The 23,081-nt window shown below is 46.9% G+C and overlaps 3 protein-coding genes across 4 annotated transcripts; 1 reads left to right on the plus strand and 2 right to left on the minus strand.

Moving 5' to 3' along the window:
* Positions 1-227: 227 nt before the first annotated feature.
* LOC108045381 (trichohyalin) lies at positions 228-3,238 on the minus strand. Its single transcript, XM_017124696.1, has 2 exons — positions 2,713-3,238; positions 228-2,215 (listed from the first exon to the last, which is right to left on the minus strand). Exons 1-2 carry the CDS (start codon positions 3,133-3,135, stop codon positions 707-709), a joined length of 1,932 nt encoding a protein of 643 aa, XP_016980185.1. The 5' UTR covers positions 3,136-3,238; the 3' UTR covers positions 228-706.
* Positions 3,239-3,738: 500 nt separating this feature from the next.
* On the plus strand, positions 3,739-9,743 carry LOC108045300 (Alstrom syndrome protein 1 homolog a). 2 transcript variants are annotated; one of them, XM_044461220.1, is made up of 5 exons: positions 3,739-5,900; positions 5,955-6,976; positions 7,039-7,738; positions 9,175-9,323; positions 9,395-9,743. In XM_044461220.1, the coding sequence occupies exons 1-5, from the start codon at positions 3,896-3,898 to the stop codon at positions 9,455-9,457; spliced, it is 3,939 nt and encodes a 1,312-aa protein (XP_044317155.1). In that variant the 5' UTR covers positions 3,739-3,895; the 3' UTR covers positions 9,458-9,743. The 2 variants fall into 2 exon arrangements, with proteins under 2 accessions (XP_044317155.1, XP_044317156.1); XM_044461221.1 differs by having other exon boundaries at positions 7,042-7,738.
* Positions 9,744-11,131: 1,388 nt separating this feature from the next.
* LOC108045353 (homeotic protein spalt-major) lies at positions 11,132-20,263 on the minus strand. The gene is given in 4 exon segments (XM_017124654.2): positions 11,132-14,317; positions 14,320-16,120; positions 17,022-17,899; positions 19,834-20,263. Coding segments are annotated over 3 exon segments (5,733 nt in total). The 5' UTR covers positions 17,871-17,899; positions 19,834-20,263; the 3' UTR covers positions 11,132-11,234.
* Positions 20,264-23,081: the final 2,818 nt, after the last annotated feature.

Genomic DNA, 23,081 nt, shown 5'->3' on the forward strand with positions numbered 1-23,081 from the left:
CACATTATTTGTAGAATTTAGTGTTACTGTTTGGAAAATAATTTCCCTGCAAACCGAGAATTCCCAATATTATATAATTTCCCACCTAATTTGTTTTCATTTCCTTTACATAAGTAGAAAAACACTCGCACACAAGAAGTTTATGTAAAAACAAATGTTATATATATTAAAAAGCATATATAAAAAGACATTGACAAACTTTACATATATGAATAAACGTGCAAACATCAAGTACTTAATACTATAAACATGGTGTGTATAAATTTTCAGCAAGTTTTTTTGGGAGTTCCCTTGAATATTTAAAAAAAAAATGAATAAAACTAGTTGAAATCATTTCATTCATAAAAATTAAACGATGGATTTGGTTTCCAGATGAAATAGGTTTCCTTTCGGTTGCTGGTTTTGTGTGACAATCTTTGGGTGCATTTAAAAACTTAACTAGGTGCTAAAAAATAGTTTTTGAAGAAGTGAATACCTTGACGGAGTGGATCGACTTTGCATGGGTAAAAATATAAATAACCTGATAGGTATTTTGAATATTTTTGCATCATACTTTAGAAGACCCTGCTTTAAGGTTTGAAATGAATTTATTTCCCAATAAAAAGTTAGTGTAGGAACCTCCTTATAAAGTAGGTTGCCCATGCCTCTATGATGTTTCGGCTACTTAGATCCCCCAAAGTCGACCCATTCCGATCCGGGAGTCGCCTCACTTGGCGGTGGCGTAGGCATCGTGGCTCTTGTGGAACACATGGCGCAGCACGTCCCGCGTGGACCGCCGGATACTGTTCCTCAGCGTGTGCTTCTTCTCGTTGGTCAACTGGTCGATGGTCATGTACTCGGTCTGGGCGACGTTCGAGCGGAGCTTCATGGTCCTTTCGCTGCTGTCGATGATGGACACATCCGCGGGTGCGGGCTCCATCTGGAGCTCCACATCGGCCGACTTCTGGGGCCGCCTTCGCAGGCTGTGCCGAATGCTGTTCAGGATGTTGTTGTGATGATGACTTGGGGCATCCTTCTCCTCGGACTTTTCGGGCGAAGTGTGAGTGGGGTGCATAAGTCTTCGGATGGACTTTCTAATCATACCCTTCATGCCGCCACTGGACTTGGCCTCTGCCGACTTGGAGGACTTGCTGGATCCGATGGAGTGGAGGGACTCCTTGCTGGCCGCCTTGGTGGGCAGAGCTGCAGGTCGGTAGGCTCGAACGAAGCGTGCGGGAGCCTTGAAGTCCAGGTCGTCGGGCTCCTCATCGGATTCGGAGGCATAGGCCACATCGCCCTCCGGTTCCGCCTCCTTTTCCTGGAGGTTATTCTGCTCCAGGAGCTGCTGCTTTTCGAGGAGTTCTTCGGCCAACTTCTCCTTTTCCAGCAGCTTAACCCTTTCCTGGAGTTTCTCCCTGAGCTGCTCGTGCAGCTTCTCCTGCAGCTTCTCGCGCTCCAAGTGCTTCTCCCTCTCCAGGAGTTTCTCCCTCTCCAACTGCTTCTCCCGCGCCAAATGCCGTTCCTTCTCGAGGAGCTTCTCCTGCTCCAGGATTCGCTGCTGCTCGAGGAGCTTCTCCTGCTCCAGATCCTCCTTCCTCGCCTCCTCCACTTCGGGGTCCTCATTGATTTCGGTGAGAGTGCGTCGCCTGGTGCAAACCAGACGCCTTTCCACTTGGACCTCTCCCTTGACCACCTCCTGCATCATTAGCTCCTGCGAATCCGTTTCCATGACCAAGGAAACCTTGGCATTCTTGTGCAGTTCCACTTCCAAACTATTTCTGGGCACCTCCTTGTCCACCAGCACGCCATTCTTCCTCAGCTTGGCCTCGTTGATGCTGTTCTCCAGCTCCAGTTGATAGCGATCCAATTCCCGGCCAATGTCCATCGAGGAGGACTCCTCGCTGATGGCGCCCAGTGATCTCTTGGGAGCCGGAACAGGTGAGAACACGAGCTTCTCGGCCAGCAGCTTGCTGGGAGTCAACTGGGCCAGCGACATGCCGTGGAAGTCGATGCGACAGCCGAGGGTCGGGGTGAATGGCAGACCGATCTTCAAGCTGGTGGGCAGCGGCTCCTCCAGTCCCGGATTGGCCACACCCGAAGGATTGCAGGCCGCCTCGGATGCCTCACTTGGACGGTGGATCTCGAAGGGATTCAGCGAGGCTGGGGCATCACTGCCGCGCAAATTCAGGCCGGGATTCACGAATCCCTTGGCGGGCGTGGCTGCCAAACGGATAACCTGGAAAAATAAGGAGAGTTCAACAATTTTTAAGTTTTTAATGAGGTAACCGTAAAGAGTGAATATGGTATACATTTATCCGAAGAAATCTATCTTGCTAAGGTACAAATTTAATTTGTTAAGTACTCTTTATGAATGACTTTATTATATTGTATTGATGAAATTGTTTTCCTATTTTACTAAGTATTTTAATAATAACAGAAAGCCGAAATGTAAATTATTAGTAGCTACCCTTGAATATATTTTTTAAATGTAGGTGCTAAGAAAATTTTATATTTTGAATCTTGAAAACTAAATCGCATTATATCATAGTAGTTTAGCAACGTAGTTTAATTTTTAATTGTACAAGTCATTGTAATATAATGCTTTTAATCTTTGAATATTTGGTATATAATATAGTTTAGTAATAAATAGTAGTATATTTCCATTATAATGGCGAAATACTTAGTAAGTTCAGTATTTACTGTACCTAAACTAAGCCTTACGACCGAACTTACCTCATAAGGATTGAACTGCTTTTCGGGCAGTTCCAAATTCAGGCCAGGATTCTCGAAGCAGGCGTGTTCCCGCTTTTTCTTCTTGGACGGCTGACCTCGCAGGACCTCGAAAGGATTCGTGGACAATGGTAGTTGTGGCTGCTGCTTCTGGGCAAGATCGGCAATGGACTTCACCTCGAAACCGGGAAACGGATTGCTATTCTCCTTGGCCAAACGGCGGCGACCGATCAGTTTTTTGGGCGTGGAACTGAAGGCAGCGTTGGTGAAGCAGGACTCCGATTCCGATGACGTGGCAGCTGCATCCTGCCGAGCGTCCTTTTCCAGGGGTAGGGGCGCAGGCGGGGGCGGGATCTCCCTTTTGCGCTTGCGCGGCGTCTCTCTATCTGTAAAAGCCAGTTCAGCTATGCTTTTGGTCTCCAACATGGTCCTTTTGGAATCCAATCTCTCTGTTTTTCTTATTATATTATTAACTTCCTCGGAACAGGACTAAATCGTTTTAAATTCAGCGAGCCGTAATTATAAACAACGAAAGGCGAAAGCAAATGCCATTTTGAAAATCCTTCAGCTGGAACCGGTTGTGCACTTAGCCAACACTGGACACGAACCGGTTCAGTTGGGGAAGGGACAACAAGCTATCGATAGTTGCTGCTAAAGTAGTTTTAAATGTAGGAGAAGTAATTCTTACTTCTTTGGCAAAAACATTTTTGTTTATCATCATAAAAAATTAAACCCTAATGAGCTTTTTTTAAATTTAAGTTAGCAATAAAACAAGATATCTAAAAACAATATGTTATTATACATATATATTGCTTTAAGTGTTAAACAAGATGTTGAGTGTGATCTCTTCTAACTGAAGACAATATTGAATTTAATTTTGTCCTTCAAAAAGAAAATGTGCTGAATATTCCTTATATTTCTTTTATTTTTAGCTTTCAATAATATATCTTTCTAATGAAAGACCGTTAAAAATCCGGCCTCCGTCTATCGCTTCGATTGTCATACCCAAATAAAAAGCCGTGTGCATTTTCCAACACTGTCAGAAATGCTGGAAAAACAAAATTTGAAAACGATTTCCTCAAACGCTGCTCCCTGAGTGGAAAAAATAACATACATAAAACAAAATAAGCGGGCTAGTTCTTGAGAACCGAGTGAGGAGTAGTGGTCCGAATCCAAATCCAACCAGATGTCTAGTTCCAAGCATCGCAAGCCCGCGAAATCGTCGCGCGTTCCGCCGCAGGCCAGGGAATATATCACCGAATTGGCAGAGGATCGGGAATTGGAGCGATTCATGGCCTTCTCGTCGACGGCAAGTAGTGGCGCCAGCGGCAGCACCCACAGCTGTGCCTTGGGAACGTTCCTGGCCCCAGGACTCGTCTCCACCGACGCCAGAGAAGCTGGATCTCGACCAGAATCCGTTCACAGGCGTCGCCCGAGGAGCAGCGGCTGTCCACTGGGTAAAGCGTCACCAGATGAGCACCTCCTGGAACTCCCTCCATCACCGCCACTTATCAAACCCGCCAACTCACAACTACATCCTCTGAAACCCCAAGAAAGCCAGTTGAAAACCAATGAATACACCATAATACCCATTTTGATGGACAATAACCAGGGTAATCGACTAGTGGCGGCCACTCAAACCATGTCACAATCCGTGGAGGATCTAAGGACACCCACCAAGCCGCCCAAAGAGATGCACACCAAGAAAACGCAGACTCCCGAGTCCGCGGTGAAGTCCCACAAGCGTCTGGAATGGGATCCTGCGGCCGATGTGGGCTACTACAAGCGCGCGGTGTCCACCAGCAACATCAGCACCTTGGAGCGGTCCGTTCTGGAGGAGTGCGGTTGGCGTCAGCCCATTCAGCAGCGATCCGAGACAGATTTGGACAGATTGCAGCGGCGGGAGGTGGAGGAAGCATCGCCAGTGCAGGACAGGCCCACTCCACCACTGGCCTCGAGCACTTTTGTCAATCCCAGCGACCGCGGGAAGCCCTCGAGGTCCAGGCTGGGCTCCCTGGGCAGTTCCCTGGGATCCAGGAAAGAGGTTTCGCTGGAGATTAACCGCAGCGGCCCAAGGAAGGATGATTCTGGCAGCAGCTCTAGACAGAAGGATTCCCGCAGCATTTCAAGGAAGGAGTCCACACACAGCAGTTCCAAAACCGAAGATACCCAATGCAGTTCCAGGAAAGAAGTTGATGAAAACAGCTCCAGGCAGGAAGGTACCCAAAACAGCTCCAAAAAGGAAGCAACCCAAAGCGGCTTCCAAAGAGAGAGTTCACAAAACATGTCCAGAAAAGAAGACTCGCTGAGCAGCTCCAAAAAAGATGACATAAGGCTAAGCTCTAGAGTGCAAGATCCACAAATCAGCTCCCGCAGAGAATCGCTGAGTAGCTCTCGAAGGGAATCACTAAGCAGTTACAGAAGAGACGACTCGAGGCTCAGCTCGCAGAACAGCTCCAGAATGGGATCGCAAGTTAGCTCAAGACTGGGCGAATCACGTTCCAGTTCGAGGCGGGAATCCCAAGCCACCTCACTTTATGGCAGTTCGGCGGCCAGCAGCTTCGATTACCATATCCACATGGGACAGGAACTGGTCGTGGACAAACTGGAGCAACAGGAGAAGAAACAGCCGGGAAAGGAGCAGGAAAAGAAAGAACAGCAGAAAAGGGAGCAGGACAAGAAGGATGAGCTGAAAAGGGTTCAGGAGCAAAGGGAGCAGCAGAAACACAAGCAAAAGGAGCACGTGGAGCCTCAACATCGCGAGAGGGATCAACGGAGGATTCAGCAGCTCGACAAGGACCAGAGAAAGGCGGAGCTGCGGGAAAAGGAGCGCGAGCAGGAGCGCCAGTTCACAGCGGCCCAGTTCGAGAAGATTCTGGGTAGTCGACGGCGCGAAAACAAGGAGAACCAGCAGCCGCAGTCGCAGCCAAGAACAGAGACCATTCCCTCCACATCCTCCTCATCAATTGGAGTGGGATCAGGATCGGGGGCTGGGCCGCGAGGAGATCTGGATCTGGGAATCGACTTGCTCTGCTCTTTGGTGAAAACTCGCAGTCTCAGCCAAGGCCAAAAGAAGAAACTCGTTAGGGACATAGCCAGGCGACTTGCCTGTCTGGATTTGGCCGAGTCCAGCAGTAGTTTGCGCTCCCTCAAAAGCAATCAGTCCAGCAAAGCAAAGGAACAACCGAAAGGTAGGTTAATCAACCATGAAATAGCAGTCCTTACTAACAATTTCCCCATTGCAGTGCCCAGTCCCCTCAAACGACAGGATGTGGCCACCAACACCTCGCAATGTGGCTCGAGAGGCTCCTCAAAAGGCGAGCCCGCCACTTTGCCGGTACCCGCTCCCCGCAAGCGAGGAACTGCCGGCACACCTTCGCCACTGCCAACCAGTTTCTCGGCCAGTGGCTCGACCAGTGCCTCCCACGAGCTAGTCACCCAGAAGACCAATGTGCCCACGCGAGATGCGGCCTCCACGGACGCAGATGCCGAACCCTCAGATCTGCAGGAATGGCTGAACCCCATGACCCAAAGCGAAATCGAGTACGAGCGGCGTCTGAAGGGAGGTTTCGATTCGGAGCGGAGGAACCAACTCAACTGGATCGACACGGAGATTCGCCGACTGCAGGCGTTGCAACAGCTGTTGGGCGATGCCATAACCATGCTGCCCCGCAATTCCGTGCACATCGAAACGGACAAGGGCTCGGCTTTTTCCAGCGACAAACTGCTGTCAGCCGTGCCATCGGTGCAGTTGCCAACTTCGGAGCGGTGCAGTGGTGGCCAGGAGGAGCCACCGGCGGAGCAGCAAGCTGAGTCATCCGTGGAGGTGGAAAGTGCTGGAACACCCAGCACTCCTCGGCCCCCAGTGAGAGTTGAATCAGTGGGTGTGCCGCCCAGGAAACTGCCTCCGACTCCTGCCTCCATTAGCTCTTCAGATCCAGCGACACCGCCGACGCCACCACCACCACCACCACCACATCATCTTGACCAACAAAAAGCTCAACATCGCAAAAAGATGGCCACTCCCGTACTCATTTCGCAAAGCTCCTCCAGCGGCGGCGGACGCAGCGAAAGCGTTTGCTCCTTCGTGCAGCAAAGGCAGCGACAGTTCCGCGAGCACTACCAGAACCAGCAGCAGCAGCAGTTGCTACTGCTCAAGCAGCAGCAGCTCTACCAGCAGCAGCAGCAACTCTACCAGCAGCAGCAGCATCATATTTGCCAGCAGAGGCAGCAGCAAGGAACGCACGTTCGCCAGCAGCAATTTGTGGTATGGAAAAAAGGATACACTACCCCCTCCTCCTACTCTAGCCATCTCTTTCTTTTTCGCAGCAGTGCCAGAGGCATAATGCGCAGCAGACACGACAGCAGCACGAAGAGCAGGAGCAGTATATACAGATGCAGTACGCCCAGGCGGCGGGCAGTGCCTATGCCACGCTGCCCCATCTGAGCGTAAGTGCTGGCTATAGTTGTGCGGATAACGAGGGAGCCATCTACTACCAGGTGTTGAACTCCCAAGGAGCAGCTGGCTACGTGCAGGCCGCCGTGGTGGCCACGTCAAGGTCCACCACAACCACGACCAGTTCGGCGTCCTCGATGATGTGCATCAGTTCGGAAATGTCCATACCCATGGGCATGGTCAACACGTGCGAGACGACCACAACGACCACCACCCATCAGTACGACGATGCGGACTGTCGGCGGGCGAGGAGAAGGCCCAAGGAGGCGAGGCGTTCGGAGAGCGTCATGCAGCGGCAGACGCTCCAAGTGCGGCCACGTGCCATTGCCTATGTCATCCAGTTCACGGCGACGGGTGGCAGCGAAGTCCTGCCCGAAACGCGATCCCTGCAGGACCAACTGCAGCTGGCTCGTCCCGAGTTCTGCGCCAAGTCCAAGCAGCGCAAGGCCATCCTCAACCAGATGCAGATGATCCGGAATGTTCGACGGCGCGAGCTGGACAATCTTCTGGGCGAGAACACCAGCTTGGAGACGCTGGACAGGCGACTGCTGCAGCTGCCACCACCAGCCACTTGTAAGTTGATCATACTCCCTGCTCTATTATAGAGCATTCAACACCAACACGCACTTGTTGAGTACCATTATTTAACTGCTTTAAAAAGTAAGACCTTTAAAAGTAAGACCTTTAGTCATTTTTATGACTTTCCAAATTTTTGAAAAATGGGTAACTTTTCTTACAGACATCCGATTTTAAAGTGGCATACATCAAAATGATTGTGGCTTGATTCTCTAAAAATCTGTATCCTCACTTTATTTTGTATTTTTGGGTCGATTTTTCGTCATTTTCAACAAATTTTCAAAAAATGGCTTTGCCGAAAAGTGTCAAAAAACTGCACTTCTAGGCTCATAACTTTTCTTACAGACATCGGAATTCAAAGTGGCTTACTTCAAAATGATCGTGGTTTAATTATCTAAAAATCTGTGTTTTTAGTTTACTTTTTTTTTTTGGGTCGATTTTTCATCATTTTCAATGATGTAACTCCTTTCCAAATTTTCGAAAAATGGGTTTGCCGAAAAGTGTCAAAAAACTGCACTTCTACGCTCATAACTTTTCTTACAGACATCGGAATTCAAAGTGGCATACTTCAAAATGATTGTGGTTTGAATGCCTAAAAATTTGTGTTTTTAGTTTACTTTTTTTTTTGGGTCGATTTTTCATCATTTTAAGCAATGTAACCCCTTTCCAAATTTTCGAAATATGGGCTTGCAGAAAAGTGACCTAAAACCTGCACTTCTTAGCCCATAACTTTTGTTACGGACATCCGATTTCAAAGTGGCATACTTTAAAGTGATTGTGTTTTCATTCTCTAAAAAACTGTGTTTCCAGTTTTTTTTTTGTTTTTGGGTCGAATTTTCATCATTTTAAGCATCATCATTTTCCAAATTTTCGAAATATGGGCTTGCAGAAAAGTGACCTAAAACTTGCACTTCTTAGCCCATAACTTTTGTTACGGACATCCGATTTCAAAGTGGCATACTTTAAAATGATTGTGTTTTCATTCTCTAAAAAACTGCGTTTCCAGTTTTTTTTTTGTTTTTGGGTCGAATTTTCATCATTTTAAGTCATGTAACCCCTTTTCAAATTTTCCAAAAATGGGTTTGCCGAAAAGTGCCCAAAATCTGCACTTCAAAGCTCATAACTTTTCTTACAGACATCCGATTTCAAAGTGGCATACCTCAAAATGATTGTGGTTTGATTCCCTAAAAATCTGTGTTTTTAGTTAAATTTTTTTTTTTGGGTCGATATTTCGTCATTTTTATTGATGTTACCCCTTTCCAAATTTTCGAAAAATTGGTTTTGCAGAAAAGTGCCCAAAATCTGCACTTCTAAGCTCATAACTTTTCTTACAGACATCCGATTTCAAAGTGGCATACATCAAAATGATCGTTGTTTTATTCTCTAATATAACCCATTATATGCTTATTAAGTATCTTTTTTTTCTCGTGCAGCACGCTTAAGAATATTTTCCACACGGGAAATGAAGGCCATGACAACCAAGCGATGTCAGAGTTTGCCCGAAGTGTTGGCCGCCCAAAATCGCGAGCAGGAGGAAAGAAGGCGTCGCTGCAATCGTCTGATGAGGGATGTCTTCAATAAGGTGGGTATCTATCTACCTTTGCTTTTTTATATAAAGTATTTTCTAATAAATACCAATTTATTACACATCAGCGCCTTCAAAATCGCGTTGCCAATGGACAACTTTCGCTGAATCACAGCAGGACAATTATCTAGCGAAGATGGAAACAGGAATGTCATAGATCAACTCAAAGGACACCGCAGTACACAGCCCACCAGTTTAATTTTTTTGCCATTGCTAGGCTTTTTATTTTGAATAACTCTTAAAAGATTAAATTTGTTAAACTTCGAAATCAGGTTTGGATTAGTCAGTAGAAAATGTAAGCATTTAAAATAGGTACAGTTGCCTCCGGTTACAGTGTCACTTGTTAACTACTAACATAATTATCTATGTTTATTATAAACCCAGCATTTAACTAAATTTGTAACGTTTTTAAATGAAATAAATTTAACAACACTGACTTTACGATTTTTATTTAGACAAGTACAAAGGGAAAAACGGTGTGGTTATACTTAAGTATTTCTAGAGTAAATTTTTAGATACGATTTCAAGGTGATTGTGTCTATTTACCATCTGGAACATTTTCATTTCATTCTCAAAGATAAGATTGTATAAATCCTGAAATGTTGTAGTTTATATAAGGATTTGAATTAAATAAGCATATCCCCGAGATTGATAGGCTAAGACCGTTTTTATTATACCATGAAGGCCTAACATAATTCCAAAAAATAAAAACATCGCTGATTATTTGTTCTTTTGTCGTTATTTTATTTGAATTCAATTTGTAATCCATTCTCGTTGCGTGTGTCTTTCAGAGTTTACAATTAAGTACACTTTTACAATTTTAAATACATTTATAATCGCTAAGTACATAGTTTAATTTGTTCAGTAGTTTGTTGCTGCTGCTGCATCCACATTAAGTATAACCGATATATTTGATATAATGTAGTTGTGTGCTCCTTATATATATATATGTATATATATATAGGCATGCATTGGGTAAATTAATTTCGTTTATTTTCGTTTAGCTTAAACAACGCTACAAACGCGAAATGCTTTGGTTATTGCTGTAAGAAGTCCACTAATTTAATTATATAAGAATCATGCTTTTCGTATATTTAAATAGCTATGTATTAATATGTGTTATGTGTGTTGTTAAGGCTACAGCAATAAATGAGTTTCGTTAAATAGGATCCCTAAAAAAAGTGTCTAAGCCTAGGCTTACAAATACTATATGACTATACTTAGTTGCAAGCAACACGATTTAAATTACTAGGTTTAAGCCACACTGCGGTTTCTCAAGGCCTCTTTCAATGTACATTGTATTATATTAAAATTACGTTTATGTTTTTATTTATATTTATATTAACTTTAGGTGTGTATTCTTGTATATCTGTCTTTTGTGTCAAGTCTTTTTTTGTCATGCTAATATGTTCGTTGTTTCTTGTCATTGCAGCTACTTAAGACTAATTGTAAAATATGTAAAATAAATTATATAGCTAGGAAAAAAAATGGTAAAAAAAATAGTGCTTGTCTGCAAAGATTTTGATTAGCTTGTTGTTGGTTTGTTGGTTGGACCGCTTAAAATAGGGGTTGGCAAAAAAAAAAATAGAGGTCTCCAAAAAAAAGTTTGGGGGTCTAAAGCTCTGCGGTCATAAATTTTCCCGAAAAAAAACAGCCTGTGGCTTTCTTTCAAGTGAAAATTTAGACGAGCTATTGAGCACATCCCTTTTTGTAAAGTTTTTGCATTATGTTTTTGTTTTTTCTTTTTTTTTTTAAAGTAGACTACCATTAATGAAAACTATTTAAGCTTTGGTATATGTAAGGCGGTACTCCAGAATTTATGGCTCTTGGTTCTCCTGTTCTTTTCGAACCTTTACGATCCTTTTTGATCCTTTTGGATCCTTTTCGATCCTTTTCAATCCTTTTCCTCTACTTGTTGTCCACGCCGAGCAGCTTGGCCGCCTCGTCGGCGGAGGAGAGGAGCTTGTTGAGGATGCCCTGGTCGCTGATGCCCAGCAGGTTGCCGATGAGGTCCGATCCTGCGACGGCTCCTCCGCCCGAGGGCGTGGCCTCGCCCAGGTTCTCCTTGTGCTCGCCCAGCCGACTGGCCCGCCACTCGCTGGCCTTGTCCAGCAGCTCGTGCAGCTTGGGCAGCTTCAGGCCCAGCTTGGAGCTGGAGTTGGTGTTGTTATTATTGTGGCAGCTGTTCTGGTTGTTGTTGTGCGACTGGGGCACGGCGGGCACGGGAAGGGGGGTGTTGGGCGGACTGGCCACCTGCTCGTCGTCGGAGCAGTCGGAGCCCGGATTGTCGCCGTTGTGGGCGCGGCCACTGTGCTTCTTCATGTGGCGCAGCATGCTGTGCTTGAGGGTGAACTTGCGCAGGCAGATGTCGCACTGGAAGGGCCGCTCGCCGGAGTGGGTGCGCATGTGGCGACGCAGGTCCTCGGTGGACCAGAAGCGGCGCACGCAGAAGGCGCAGATCACCTTGCGGTTGCTGTAGTCCGGGTACTTGCCCCGGCTGCTGCCGCCGTTGGAGGCCAGGCCCTCGTCGTCGGAGTGGGCCGCCGACTGCTGCTGGCCGGGATTGGGATTGGGATTGGCGGCCTGCTGGGGATCCAGGCACTCGTTCTCGATGGCCCCCTTGGCCAGCAGCAGGGCGAACTCGTGGGCGTGGGCCTGCTTGATGTGCTCTAGGCACTGCAGCCGCTCTGCGAAGGAGCCCTCGCACAGGTGGCACTTGTAGGGCAGATCCCCGCCAGCCATTGCATCCCCGAGCGGACCGCCAGCTGCTCCAGCTGCTGCAGCGGCGGCGGCATTCATCTGGGCCGCCAGCTTCTGGATGAGCTGCTGCCGCTCCCGCTCCTTCTCCTTCTCCAGCTCGCGCTCCCGCTCCCGCTCCAGCTCCAGCTCCCTCTCCCGCTCGCGCTCCCGCTCCAGCTCTCGCTCGCGCTCCTTCTCCCGCTCCGCCTCGCGACGGCGGCGCTGCTCCTCCAGCTCGATCTCCTCCACGGACTTGGGCACCGGGATGGGCTCGCTGACGTCCTCGGTGGGCACGTAGACGGACATGGCCGACTCCACGTTGCCGTGCTTGCGCAGCAGGTGGCGGTCGCAGTTGCTCTTCGTGGTGAAGAGCAGGGGGCAGTGGGAGCACTTGAAGGGCTTCTGGCCGGTGTGGGTAAGGATGTGGCGGCGCAGCGAGCTGCTCCAGGGGAACATCCGCTGGCAGTAGGGGCAGGAGACGCGGTTGGGGGCCAGGCTGTAGGCGGACTTCTTCTTCGGTTCGGAGCCGGAGCTGCTGCTCGTGACGTCCTCGGTGCCGCTGTTGTTGCTCTCGCTGGCGCTCCCGGAGGCCACCAGACCCTCCTCGTCGCTCTGCTCCATGTGGTTGGCCACGTCGCTGGGCCGGAAGTAGCTGTTGAAGCTCATGTTCTGGCTGGTGGCGTTGTCCACCAGCTTGGCCACCGGCACCAGGTCCTGTGACTCGTCCTTGAACGGCGAGCTGGCCACCTCTTTTAGGGACTTGCCCACGGACTCGGCCTGGGCGATCATGGTCTTCAGACTGCTGGGGTTGGTGGGTGTGGTCGTGGTTGTGGGAGTGGGAGTGGCTGCGGGTGTGGCCTGTGGCTCCTGCATGCTGGTGGTGGTGGTCGTCTGGGAGGGATTGGCTGGCGGTGGCTCGATGGAGGGACTCCTCGAGGGCTTGCCCGCCTTGATGGCCTGCTCCAAGATGGTCTCGGCCATTTTCTGGGCTGCCTCGTTGGCTGGCTGGTCCAATGGCTTGGCCAGCTCCTCCTCCTCTTCATCCTCCTCGTCGAACTCCTCACGAGCCTGGTTGGCTTCCGCTTCCACTTCCGCCTCCTCCTCCGGCTCCTCCAGCTCCAGCTCCTCCTCGTCCTCGTCCTCTTCGAAGTCGTCCACCTCCTCGGGCACCTCGTGCTCGTGCTCGTTCTCGTCCTCGTCGATGACCAGCTTGGGCTCGTCATCGTCCATGGCCAGGGACTGGCTCTGGCCGTTCGCCTGGACGCCGTTGTGCAGGGCAGCGGGATTGGCCAGCGGGTAGCCGAAGTGCAGGAGGGGATTGCCGGCCACGCTGCTGGAGCCGTGGGCCAGGGCCTGCTGCAGGAGATCGGTGTTCTTGTGGGCCTTCAGCTGCTGCGCCAGAATGGCGTACTTCACCTGCTCTGAGATGGGGGCGTGGCCGTGGTGATGGTTGGCGGCGGCTGCGGATGAATTGGAGCCGGCGGAGGCGCCACCATGTCCCATCACGGCTGCTGCTGCTGCGGCGGCAGCGGCGGCGGCGGCGGCATTGGAGGCACCTCTGCCCCTCATCACGTGGTGGCCATTCCTTTGGCGCTGGGCGTAGAACTGCGGGTGCTGTTGCTTCACATGGCGCTCCATGTTCGAGCGCAGGGTGAATCTCGCCGAGCAGTGGTCGCAGGCGAAGGGGCGCTCGGTGCGGTAGCGACGCTGCTTCTGCTTGGGCATCAGCACTCCGTTCTTGATGACCATCTTGACGGGGCCGCCCGGAGGCACTGGCACGCCCACTCCGACGGCCATGGGATTCAGCCGGTGGCTGGGCGGACTCACCAGCGGTGGCTTCTCCGGATTGGCCGCCTGCTGCGGCGGCGGGGGCGGTGCCATGAAGGGGAAGAAGGGGAATCCCGGCGACTGCGACTGGAACATCAGGCTGCGGAACAGCTGCTGCATGTACTGCGAGGCGGTATCTCCACCCACGCCGAAGAGTTGCTGCTGGGCGAGGAGCAACTGCTGCTGCTCCAGGGCGGCGGCCAGATCGGGAGTGGCTGGGCCAACGGGAGGTGCCACCACGGGCGGCATGACCATGGGCGGACTGACCGAGGGCGTGGCCGGTGCTCCTGCCGTGGGCTTCTTGCTGAGATCCAGCACATCCATGCTGAAGTCCAGGCCCTTCTCCTGCTGCTGATGATGGGCAGCATCGGAGACCGACGGCTTCTTGTCCACCAGCTGGTCCAGGCTCTTGACCTGGATCTTCGAGGGGGCTGCTGCTGCTGCTGCACCAATGGCGCACCCAGGTGGCTCTCGCCCAGGAGCATGTGCTTCAGCTGGCAGCCGGCGGTGACGGAGACGGGGCTCTCCGAGATCGGAGGAGCTGGTGGCGGCGGCGGCGTGGGACTGATCGAGCGGAAACTCATGTCGGCCAGGTCCTCGCCCAGACGCGACTTGCCGTCCTCGCAGCCGTTGGCATCCTCCGCCGGATGGTAGACGATGGCCCGCTTCACCTCCTCGCGACTGGTCTTCCCGTGCCGATTGCGCAGGTGCCGCTCGCAGTTGGCCTTGGTGGTGAAGGCGTAGTTGCAGACGGCGCACTCGTAGGGTCGGTCGCCGTTGTGGGTGCGCATGTGCCGCACCAGCGCCGCCTTGTCGCAGACGGCGTAGGGGCACATGTTGCAGCGGAAGGGACCGGCGGGACCCACTGCACCCAGGTGCACGCGGTTGTGGCCCTTCAGGGCACGCAGGTTGGGGAACACCGCCGAGCAGAGCTTGCAGGGGAACTCGCCGCGCAGCTTCATGCGGCGGAACTCCGAGGTGAACGCGTCCTGGGCCTCCTCCTCCAGGTCCCGCCCGTCCAGGCTGTACTGGCTGGAGCTGGGTGTGTTCACCGACTGCTCAAAGTTGCGCAGGAAGCTGGAGCTGGAGCTGGTCATGTTCAGGATGCTCTGGATGTCGGCCAGGTCCTTGCTGTCCGCCGGCTCGTGTTTGATGGGGGAGGGGGGATGCGAGATGGCGGATCCACCGCCACTGGCTGCTCCGCCGGCCGCCTTCTGCCTGAGGTACAGCTGGTGGAAGAAGTCCTCGCCCTGGTGCGGCATGCGCTCCTTGCGGTCGCGATCCTCCTCCTCCTCCTCCTCCTCCCTGTCCACATCCTCGGGCTCCTCGTCGTGCAGCGGCGAGCTGCTGGCTCCCAACAGTGGAGGCATTCCGCCGAGGCCCAGGGATGGACCGCGGCAGCAGTGGGCCTGCAGCTGGCGGTGGCTGGCGAAGATCACCTCGCAGTCGCGGCACTTGGCCGGGATGTCCGAGTGGCGCGCATCCAGGTGGGCGCACAAGGCGGGCAGGGTCTCAAAGTCGGAGGCTCCGCAGGCGGGACAGCTGAGGAGCAGGCCGTGATCGTCGGATGGCGAGGGTGAGGGCGAGCGAGAGGCTGCCCCGGATGCACTGGCTCCGGCCAGCAGGGTGGCCACATCCGGTGTGCTGGTCAGCATGGCCACATCCGCATCGTCCTCCTCCTCGATCTCCTCCTGCGTTTCCCTATCTATGATGTTGTTGTTGATGGTCGTTCGCAGACGCCTCTTCTCCGACGCCTCCTCATCCTGGTCGTCCTCCAGCTCCACCAAATCCTTGAGATTGTTGTTAGCCTTGTGCGAGTTGTTGTTGTTATTGTTGTTGCTATGGTTATTGTTGTTGTTGTGGTTGTTGAGGGAACTGCTACTATGACTATGACCACTGGACACATCCGTGGAGCAGCTGGCATCACTCTCATAGCTCTCCGCCCGACCGGATAACGTGGTGGCCCCCAGTTGCTTCTGCTGCTGCTTGGCGGGATTATGTTGCTGCTGCTGCTGTTGCTGCTGGCGTCGCTGTTGCTGCTGCTGCTGTGACTGCGACTGCTGCTGTTGCTGTTGCGGCTGCGCAACCTGGTGCTGCTTGTGGGTGCGCATGTGGCGGTGCATGTTGCCATTGGTGGTGAAGGTCAGGTGGCAGTAGCGACAGTTGAAGGGTCGTTCGCCCGTGTGGACCAGCACGTGTCTGTCCAGAGACGAGGCGGATGACAGCACCTGTTCGATGGGGAAACGAGAAACGAGAAGGGCGGGAGAAACGGAGAACAGGTGAGTAATCGGGCGAGGATCGGGGGTTGATGGTTATGGCATGGCTATTAAATATCCCAGGACAGCTGTCCACATTATTCAATTGAATGTGTGCAGCGGCTATCAGAGAAACACTTAAATGATAATCAACATGTTACTCTAGCGACTAAGAGATAGGTACATAAAACAAAATAATATTTTTTTAAAAACTAACTTGATTTAACAACTTGATTTCCCAAACAAATTCTGATCAAATTCCCATTAGTGACAATACAAATATGCAACAGACTTACAAGATTTATAAATCATTGGATAAAACAAAATAAAAGTCATTAGTTATGACTTTAAGCTGGTATACATTAAAATTATATTTTTATTGAAAGTAAATTCAATTATAATTACTAACATTGTCCATATTACTTCAAACCCTTGCTGTACCCATTCATTATCAATGAAATGATTTTTAAAGTATTGAAAGTTTAAGTTTATTATATTTTGGAATATTTTTAATGATAAACCTTTATACTCTTAATTGTTTCTGGAATATTTAAATAGCCTCTTACTATTGAAATATTAATCGTATGCGTATCTGCTCTTATAAATTCCTATATTAATTTATTTGGGAACGTTTTAACCTGTATTAAAATTAAATAATTGCGTGTGGATTCTAATTCTGGAAGATTCGAATAGACCCCCTATTTAAATATCTATTTTTGAGCTGTTGTTTCTGTAAGTAATATTTTAATTTGTTTAATTTATAGTATATCTAACCAGTATTGGCAATTGCTATATATTTAATAAGCACACCCTTATTTATTTTAAAAAATACTATGATTTTAACCATATTCAATAACCAGTAATGGTGACTCACCTTGGAGCAGATGCGGCAGGTGAAGTTCTCCGTGTCGCCGTTGGCGTAATTGTGGCACCGGATGTGGTTGGTGAACTCGTGGGGCGTGGCCGAGACCACCTCGCAGATGGGGCACACGTACTTCATGTGCTCGTCCCCGGCCCCGATTCCCGACTCGCCGCTGGAGAGGCACAGTCCCTGGGGCGAGGAGCCGCCGGATCCGCCACTACTGCTGCTGCTGCTGCTGCTGCTGGTGGATGTGGATGCGGAGGCAGCTGCTCCGGCGGATGGAGCCACTGCAGCGGGGTTGCCCGTCGCGGTGGTGCTGTTGGTGGCACTGCTGCTGTTCCCCAGATAGCCACTACTGTGCGCCGTGCTGCTGGCGTCCACGAATCCCGATTCCGAGAGACTGCCGGCGGAGCGATTGAGGCGGAACTTCTTGCGCAGCGAACTGGCATCGCCACTGCTGTAGTCCACCACAATGGAGGCCTGGGTGGTGGCGCCACTGCGTCGCTGCTTGTGGCGCCCCAGGCTCCTGGCCCCAGTGGCGGCCACCTGCTCCTCCGCGTCCCCATCCCTATCCTCCTCCTCCTCCTCATCCTCCTCCTCGTCAGTGAGCAGATCCTGCTGCATGTGACTCAAGGGCTGGTGCTGTTGCAACTGACGCAGTTTGCGCTTGCGCGATGTGACCACCAGTTCGTGGGGAGTGGATGTGGTCTGAGTGGAGCCGCCGGTGCCCCCCAGTTTCTTGGGCGTGCGACCCAGGTCCAGGTGCTCCAGGGAGGACTCCGAGGTGGTGGAGTCCCGTCGCTGGCGCTCCATCTCCGACTCCGCCGTGCTGTTGTTGTGCTGCTGCTGTGCGGCGAGCATTTTCCCAAAGTTTGGTCACCCGAGAGTAGCTGCTGAAAGAGAGGGAAGGGCGGAAGAAAGAAGGAAAGAAGGACTTTTAGTGAGGGGTAAAACGAAAGCACAATCTGTCAAAACAATGGCATGAAAAAGGGCACTTAACAACACTCAAATCAATCAACACTTAAGTATCGCACAACTGGTGTTTTGAAACTATCTAGCTCCTATTAAAATATAAACACAATCAAATTAATGCAAGCCATAGTTTCTTATAACTTTAATTCCACCCCTATCATGAAATAGAGAAATAGTTTTCTTATTTAAATCCACAGAACAGTATAAAGCTACATAATTCCAATGATTTCTATTGTAATATAATATAAAAAATTATCACAGCTTAAAACCATTCTTGATGATATTTTAAAACATTATCAAGTGTTTTCAGCTTTAGCCTTGTTCTAATAATGGTGAATTGCATTCCAATAAGTATTTTAAAAGGCAGAGTAATTTAAAGTAAGAAGCTGACATTAGTAATCAAAAGCTCTCAATAGTTTTGTCTACGTCTGCTGTTATAAGAGTACCTTTTTCTCAATTCCGTTTAGAGTTGAAATGATAATAAACGCTTGAAAATCGAGAGATCCCTTGCATTCTCCAGTCTCCAATGGTCGCGTAATTCTACACCAAATCTTCAGACTCATAAACAGCTGATCGTACGTATGACAAACGAGATCCAGGAAAATAAACAATGCGAAAAACAGAAGCGAGAAAATCGTTTTCTTGCGAAGCAGTAATTATAAGAATTTGCGATCGCAGAAAGTTGCAAGGAATTTAATCCAATACGCATCTGGCAATGCCGCAGAATTGAATCCAAGACGCATCTGGCAGTGCCGCTTGCGCTTATCCAAGTTTCAGTGTGTCCATGTGATGGAAAAATGTGGCCACGCTAATTAGAATTTACCGTTATCAAGGCTATGACTATTAGTCGTTGTTTTAAGTGTATGGATCAATTTGAAAATCCTTACTTCCCATCGAAACACAGAAAAAAACCCCAGAGGCTGATCAAAAATTTCTACCGATAACAAGCCCACCGTTTGCTATATGTATATAATTTTTTTTGGATGTGTGTTAGTTGTTTGTTGTCCATTGGCTTTCGGTTTGGCCTTTCATTTTGGTTGGCTGATTTCAATTTCGCCGTGAGTCATGAAAAGTCATTGAGATAAAGACTCCCTCCCAAATATTTTTTTGGGGCGGGGAATTGGTAGGCGATTTTCGAAAAGTTCACACCTTTATGACCCTGGGAATTATCAATGAACGAGTTTGGTGGTCAGTGAAAAACAAATTTCTAATCAAGTGATGTGAAGTGAAGTGAACCATTTGACATGCAGAGCACCCCGGCGATATTAAACAGATCATCAATCTGCATTAACCCTATAAACGGGACTCATCATCCCCGAATGTTTATGTTTTTCGCTTTCTCGGACCTTGTGTCAAAGTTCAAGGGTTTTAGCATTGGTCATGGGTAATTTTTTGACCCAGCTAATTGCAGGCAGAACTTGACCCAAATAAACTGATGGAAGGGGTTTGCATAGGGGAAGTTATACGAATTAAAATGTATTCAAATATTTTGCATATATTAGGTAATTAAAACATATAATATATTTTTGATTTCAAATATATTTCTTTGGCAGTTTTTACAAATGAAACATCTATTTCAAATGATATAATAAAAAAAATATATAAAATCCTTTCCAATCTTTGTTTTTTTGTTTTCTTTATTTTAAGACAGCTACTGTTTTCTGTAAATAATCTGTTACAGTTCTCTTTTTGGATTTGTTTTAAAGCTAACCCTAAGATCTATTCCAAAATTATCCTTTTGTTAATCCACATTTTCTGCTTGGCTGATATTCAAAACAACAAACACTCACACACAGCACAAAAACAAAAATAAATATGCTTTCATCCAAAGTAAACACAGTAAAAAAATTACCTTAGTGGATATTTAGTTGTGAAATTTTGTTCAACAATTGCGACGGCATTCCAACTTCGGATTTCGCACTTTTAAAACAATTTTTTGGTGGTGTTTTTAGGTATGATATGATTTTAAAATATATATATGTTTTTTAGTTTGCTTGTATATTTTTTAAATAATGATTCTGATAGCACTTTTTGGGTTCACTTTATTTTATGCACTTTTCTTTGGCTTTCAAGCTTAGGTATTCCAAGATTCCCAACGGTTTTTGAGTGGTAACTTAAAAAAAATTAGTTTCTTCAGGGGAGTAGAATTGAGAAATTCTGTTTGTTTATTTGGTTATTTTTTAAGTTAGTTAATTTTGTGTTTTTCTCTGCTTTTCTGAGGCGCCGCGCACGAGTTTTGTTTTTTTTCTTTGAGCGCAGCCGCAGCGCACCGATTCGGCAGATGAAAATCGACTGGTAGATGTATCTACGAAGCCTATATTTATAAAAGCGCTCCTCGTTCTGTCGACGACGACTGCAACGCAGGCTGCGCTGCCCGCGAGAGCGAAAACGCGTGAGAGCGGGAGGGAAAAACAACGAAGAGCGCGCTCTCTCCAAAAAGAATGATGTATATACGACATCATACGAGAGCGTCTTGCGTTTTGCGTCTGTGTGTGCGTTAGATAAAGGCGTCGACTGCGACGCCGACTGCACTGCTCCTCATCGGTGGCAGCGCAGCTTGGATTTTGGTTTTGCTTCTTTGTTGGATTTTTCCTTTTCCTTCTCTTTTCGACTTCTTCAGTTCAATTTTTTTCGGGCGCAAATAGGATTACACACGCATGTGAAAACGAGAGGGTAATATGTTTCATCTTACGGGAGAAAATAGGAGGGGAGAAAAAAAGAAAGGTGGGGCGAAAAGTGAAGAGAGGAGAAAAGGAAGACTGGATAATTCGGAACTGAAATTGGATTTTTTTCTTTTAAGCTATTCTTAAAATTTTTTTCCCAAATTATTATTAAACATTTAAAGAAACCATAAAAAAAGAGTTAACTTCTAAGTAGTTATAAGTTATTTTTTATAAATAATTTAGTTTCACTCAGCTCTCAAAATTAAAAATTTTGTATATGTTCTTAGATGTTCAATTTATTTAACAATATCTAAGCAACCTAAACTTGAAACTATGTATCTAGTATAAAAGATTTGCTAAACTATTTAAATGGCAATTATGTAATGATTTTTTTTTATTTTTCGTCACAACTTAACATGCTTAATAATTTTAACTTTGATAGAACGATGGAATTTTTAACCACTTTCTGTAATGTATTTGTCAAAGTTTCCGGCTTCAAGCTACCAATCTTAACGAAATAAATATTTAACCTAGATAAATACCACTAACACAGGAAGAACTATTAACCGCATTTAAAAAAAAAATAAATTCAATAACCTGCAGCTTTTGTTTATAAGCATTAAGCTCAAATCATAAATTAAACAAGAAAAGGTACAAAGTCGATTTGACTAAATGGAAAAATAATAATATAAATTATAGATCTAACGATATAGGAAAAAAAAAAGGCTGAGGAATACAGTTCTGTCAATGTATGAATGTTTAAATTATATATAATATTTTCTTTTGCTTACATTCTTTACAACATTTTTAAAGATCTAACTTCCAAATATAATTTTGATTTCAAAATACATAAATCATTTTTAGTTTTGTAATATTTATAATTTTAGTAACTTAAATTAATAAAAAAAATGTCAGGAAAGAAACAAAAACCATTTTAAGTTTTTGGGTACATTTCGTTGCCATTGGCCACGATATATGCTCATCTATATCTTTAAACATCCACAGCTACAGATACAGCCGCACATCCATATCCATTAACCCCCGAGCGGACACTTCCTGGGCAGTTCCTCAACCTTAACCTCTAACTTTGCTCAGAACGGAAGTCGGAGACGATCGGTTCTCGTTTGGGTCCCTCTTCACCTTTTCACCTTTTCAGGGTGCGTCATCAACCATCGGCAGCATTAAAATTAACATTAATGCACTGAAAGAAATAGAGTTTTCCTAACTGAAATTATTTAAACTCATATTTTCATACTTTTATTTATGTTCAATATTTAAACTTTTGGTGTTCTTGAATAAAAAATATCTTACAAATTTATAACTCTTATTTACACTTAAATATTAAATAAAAAACATTATCATTTTAAAACCATAATCATTATCATCATAGCCATTTCGGTTTCCTTCTCATATAAATTATATATTATTTGTAGTTTGTAGTCTATACATATTTAAAGCAATAGTTTCTTAGAAACTTTTGTATAAGATACTTTCGTATTTCCCAGTGTCTTTAATGCAAAAGCAACAACGTCGTCGTTACAGTTGACCGCCTTATAAAAATTATAAAAAGGAAGACGAGAGGTCAACTTAAAAGAGTGTCAGCTGCCGAAAGAATGTAAATTAGGTGACCAACCCTTCAGCATCTTCCCCAAAAAATCGATGCATTCAATCGATTCTCCACTCAGAAAAAAGAATATACAATACAATCGTCACGCATAACAATTGTAACAACTGTGCAGAAGTATAAATAAAAGTAAATGAACAAAAAGTACAATGCAAGCAGAGAAAAATAAAAAATAAGACGGCGAAAATGTGCAAAAAATGCAGCCAGAGTTCAATACACTCGCCCACTCACCAATACACTTACACTCACACCGACACAAACACGCGCCCCTACGCACACACACACACAGCGACACGTGCAACGCGCTGTTTGTACACAATTTAATAATATTTACGTTTTATTTATAATGAACTTGAAAAATTTGCACAGTGGTTTAGCGATTATAAAACAACCGAAAACAATTGAAGTATTTTTATTAAGCATTGGAATTATTACTCTTTAAATGGGTTCTTATTAAACCACTTGAAAATTTTCCCAACTAAATAATATTTCCAATTTTGTATTTTTTGAATATGATAAACAACTATTTCCAATGAAGTTATAATAAACTCCATCTTAAATTCAAGTTTCGTTAGCAATTCGAAATCTTGTAGCATGCGTCACTGTTTCCTTTTTTTGAGTTGGTTGCGCATGCGCGTGGGTGGCACAATTACGGCAATATAATGGTAATGGCAATGCGTGTTTAATAAACATTAAAAAAGCCAGCCAGATATTGCATTTTTGCCATATGCAAACATCTGAGTTTCTGTTACAATTTCCCTTTTCAATTTAGACGTTCGATGGAAACGGAAAGTGTCGGCGGTACGAATAACG

The sequence above is a fragment of the Drosophila rhopaloa genome, unplaced genomic scaffold (genome assembly GCF_018152115.1).
Source record: "Drosophila rhopaloa isolate 14029-0021.01 unplaced genomic scaffold, ASM1815211v1 contig_3, whole genome shotgun sequence".
Classification (NCBI taxonomy): domain Eukaryota; kingdom Metazoa; phylum Arthropoda; class Insecta; order Diptera; family Drosophilidae; genus Drosophila; species Drosophila rhopaloa.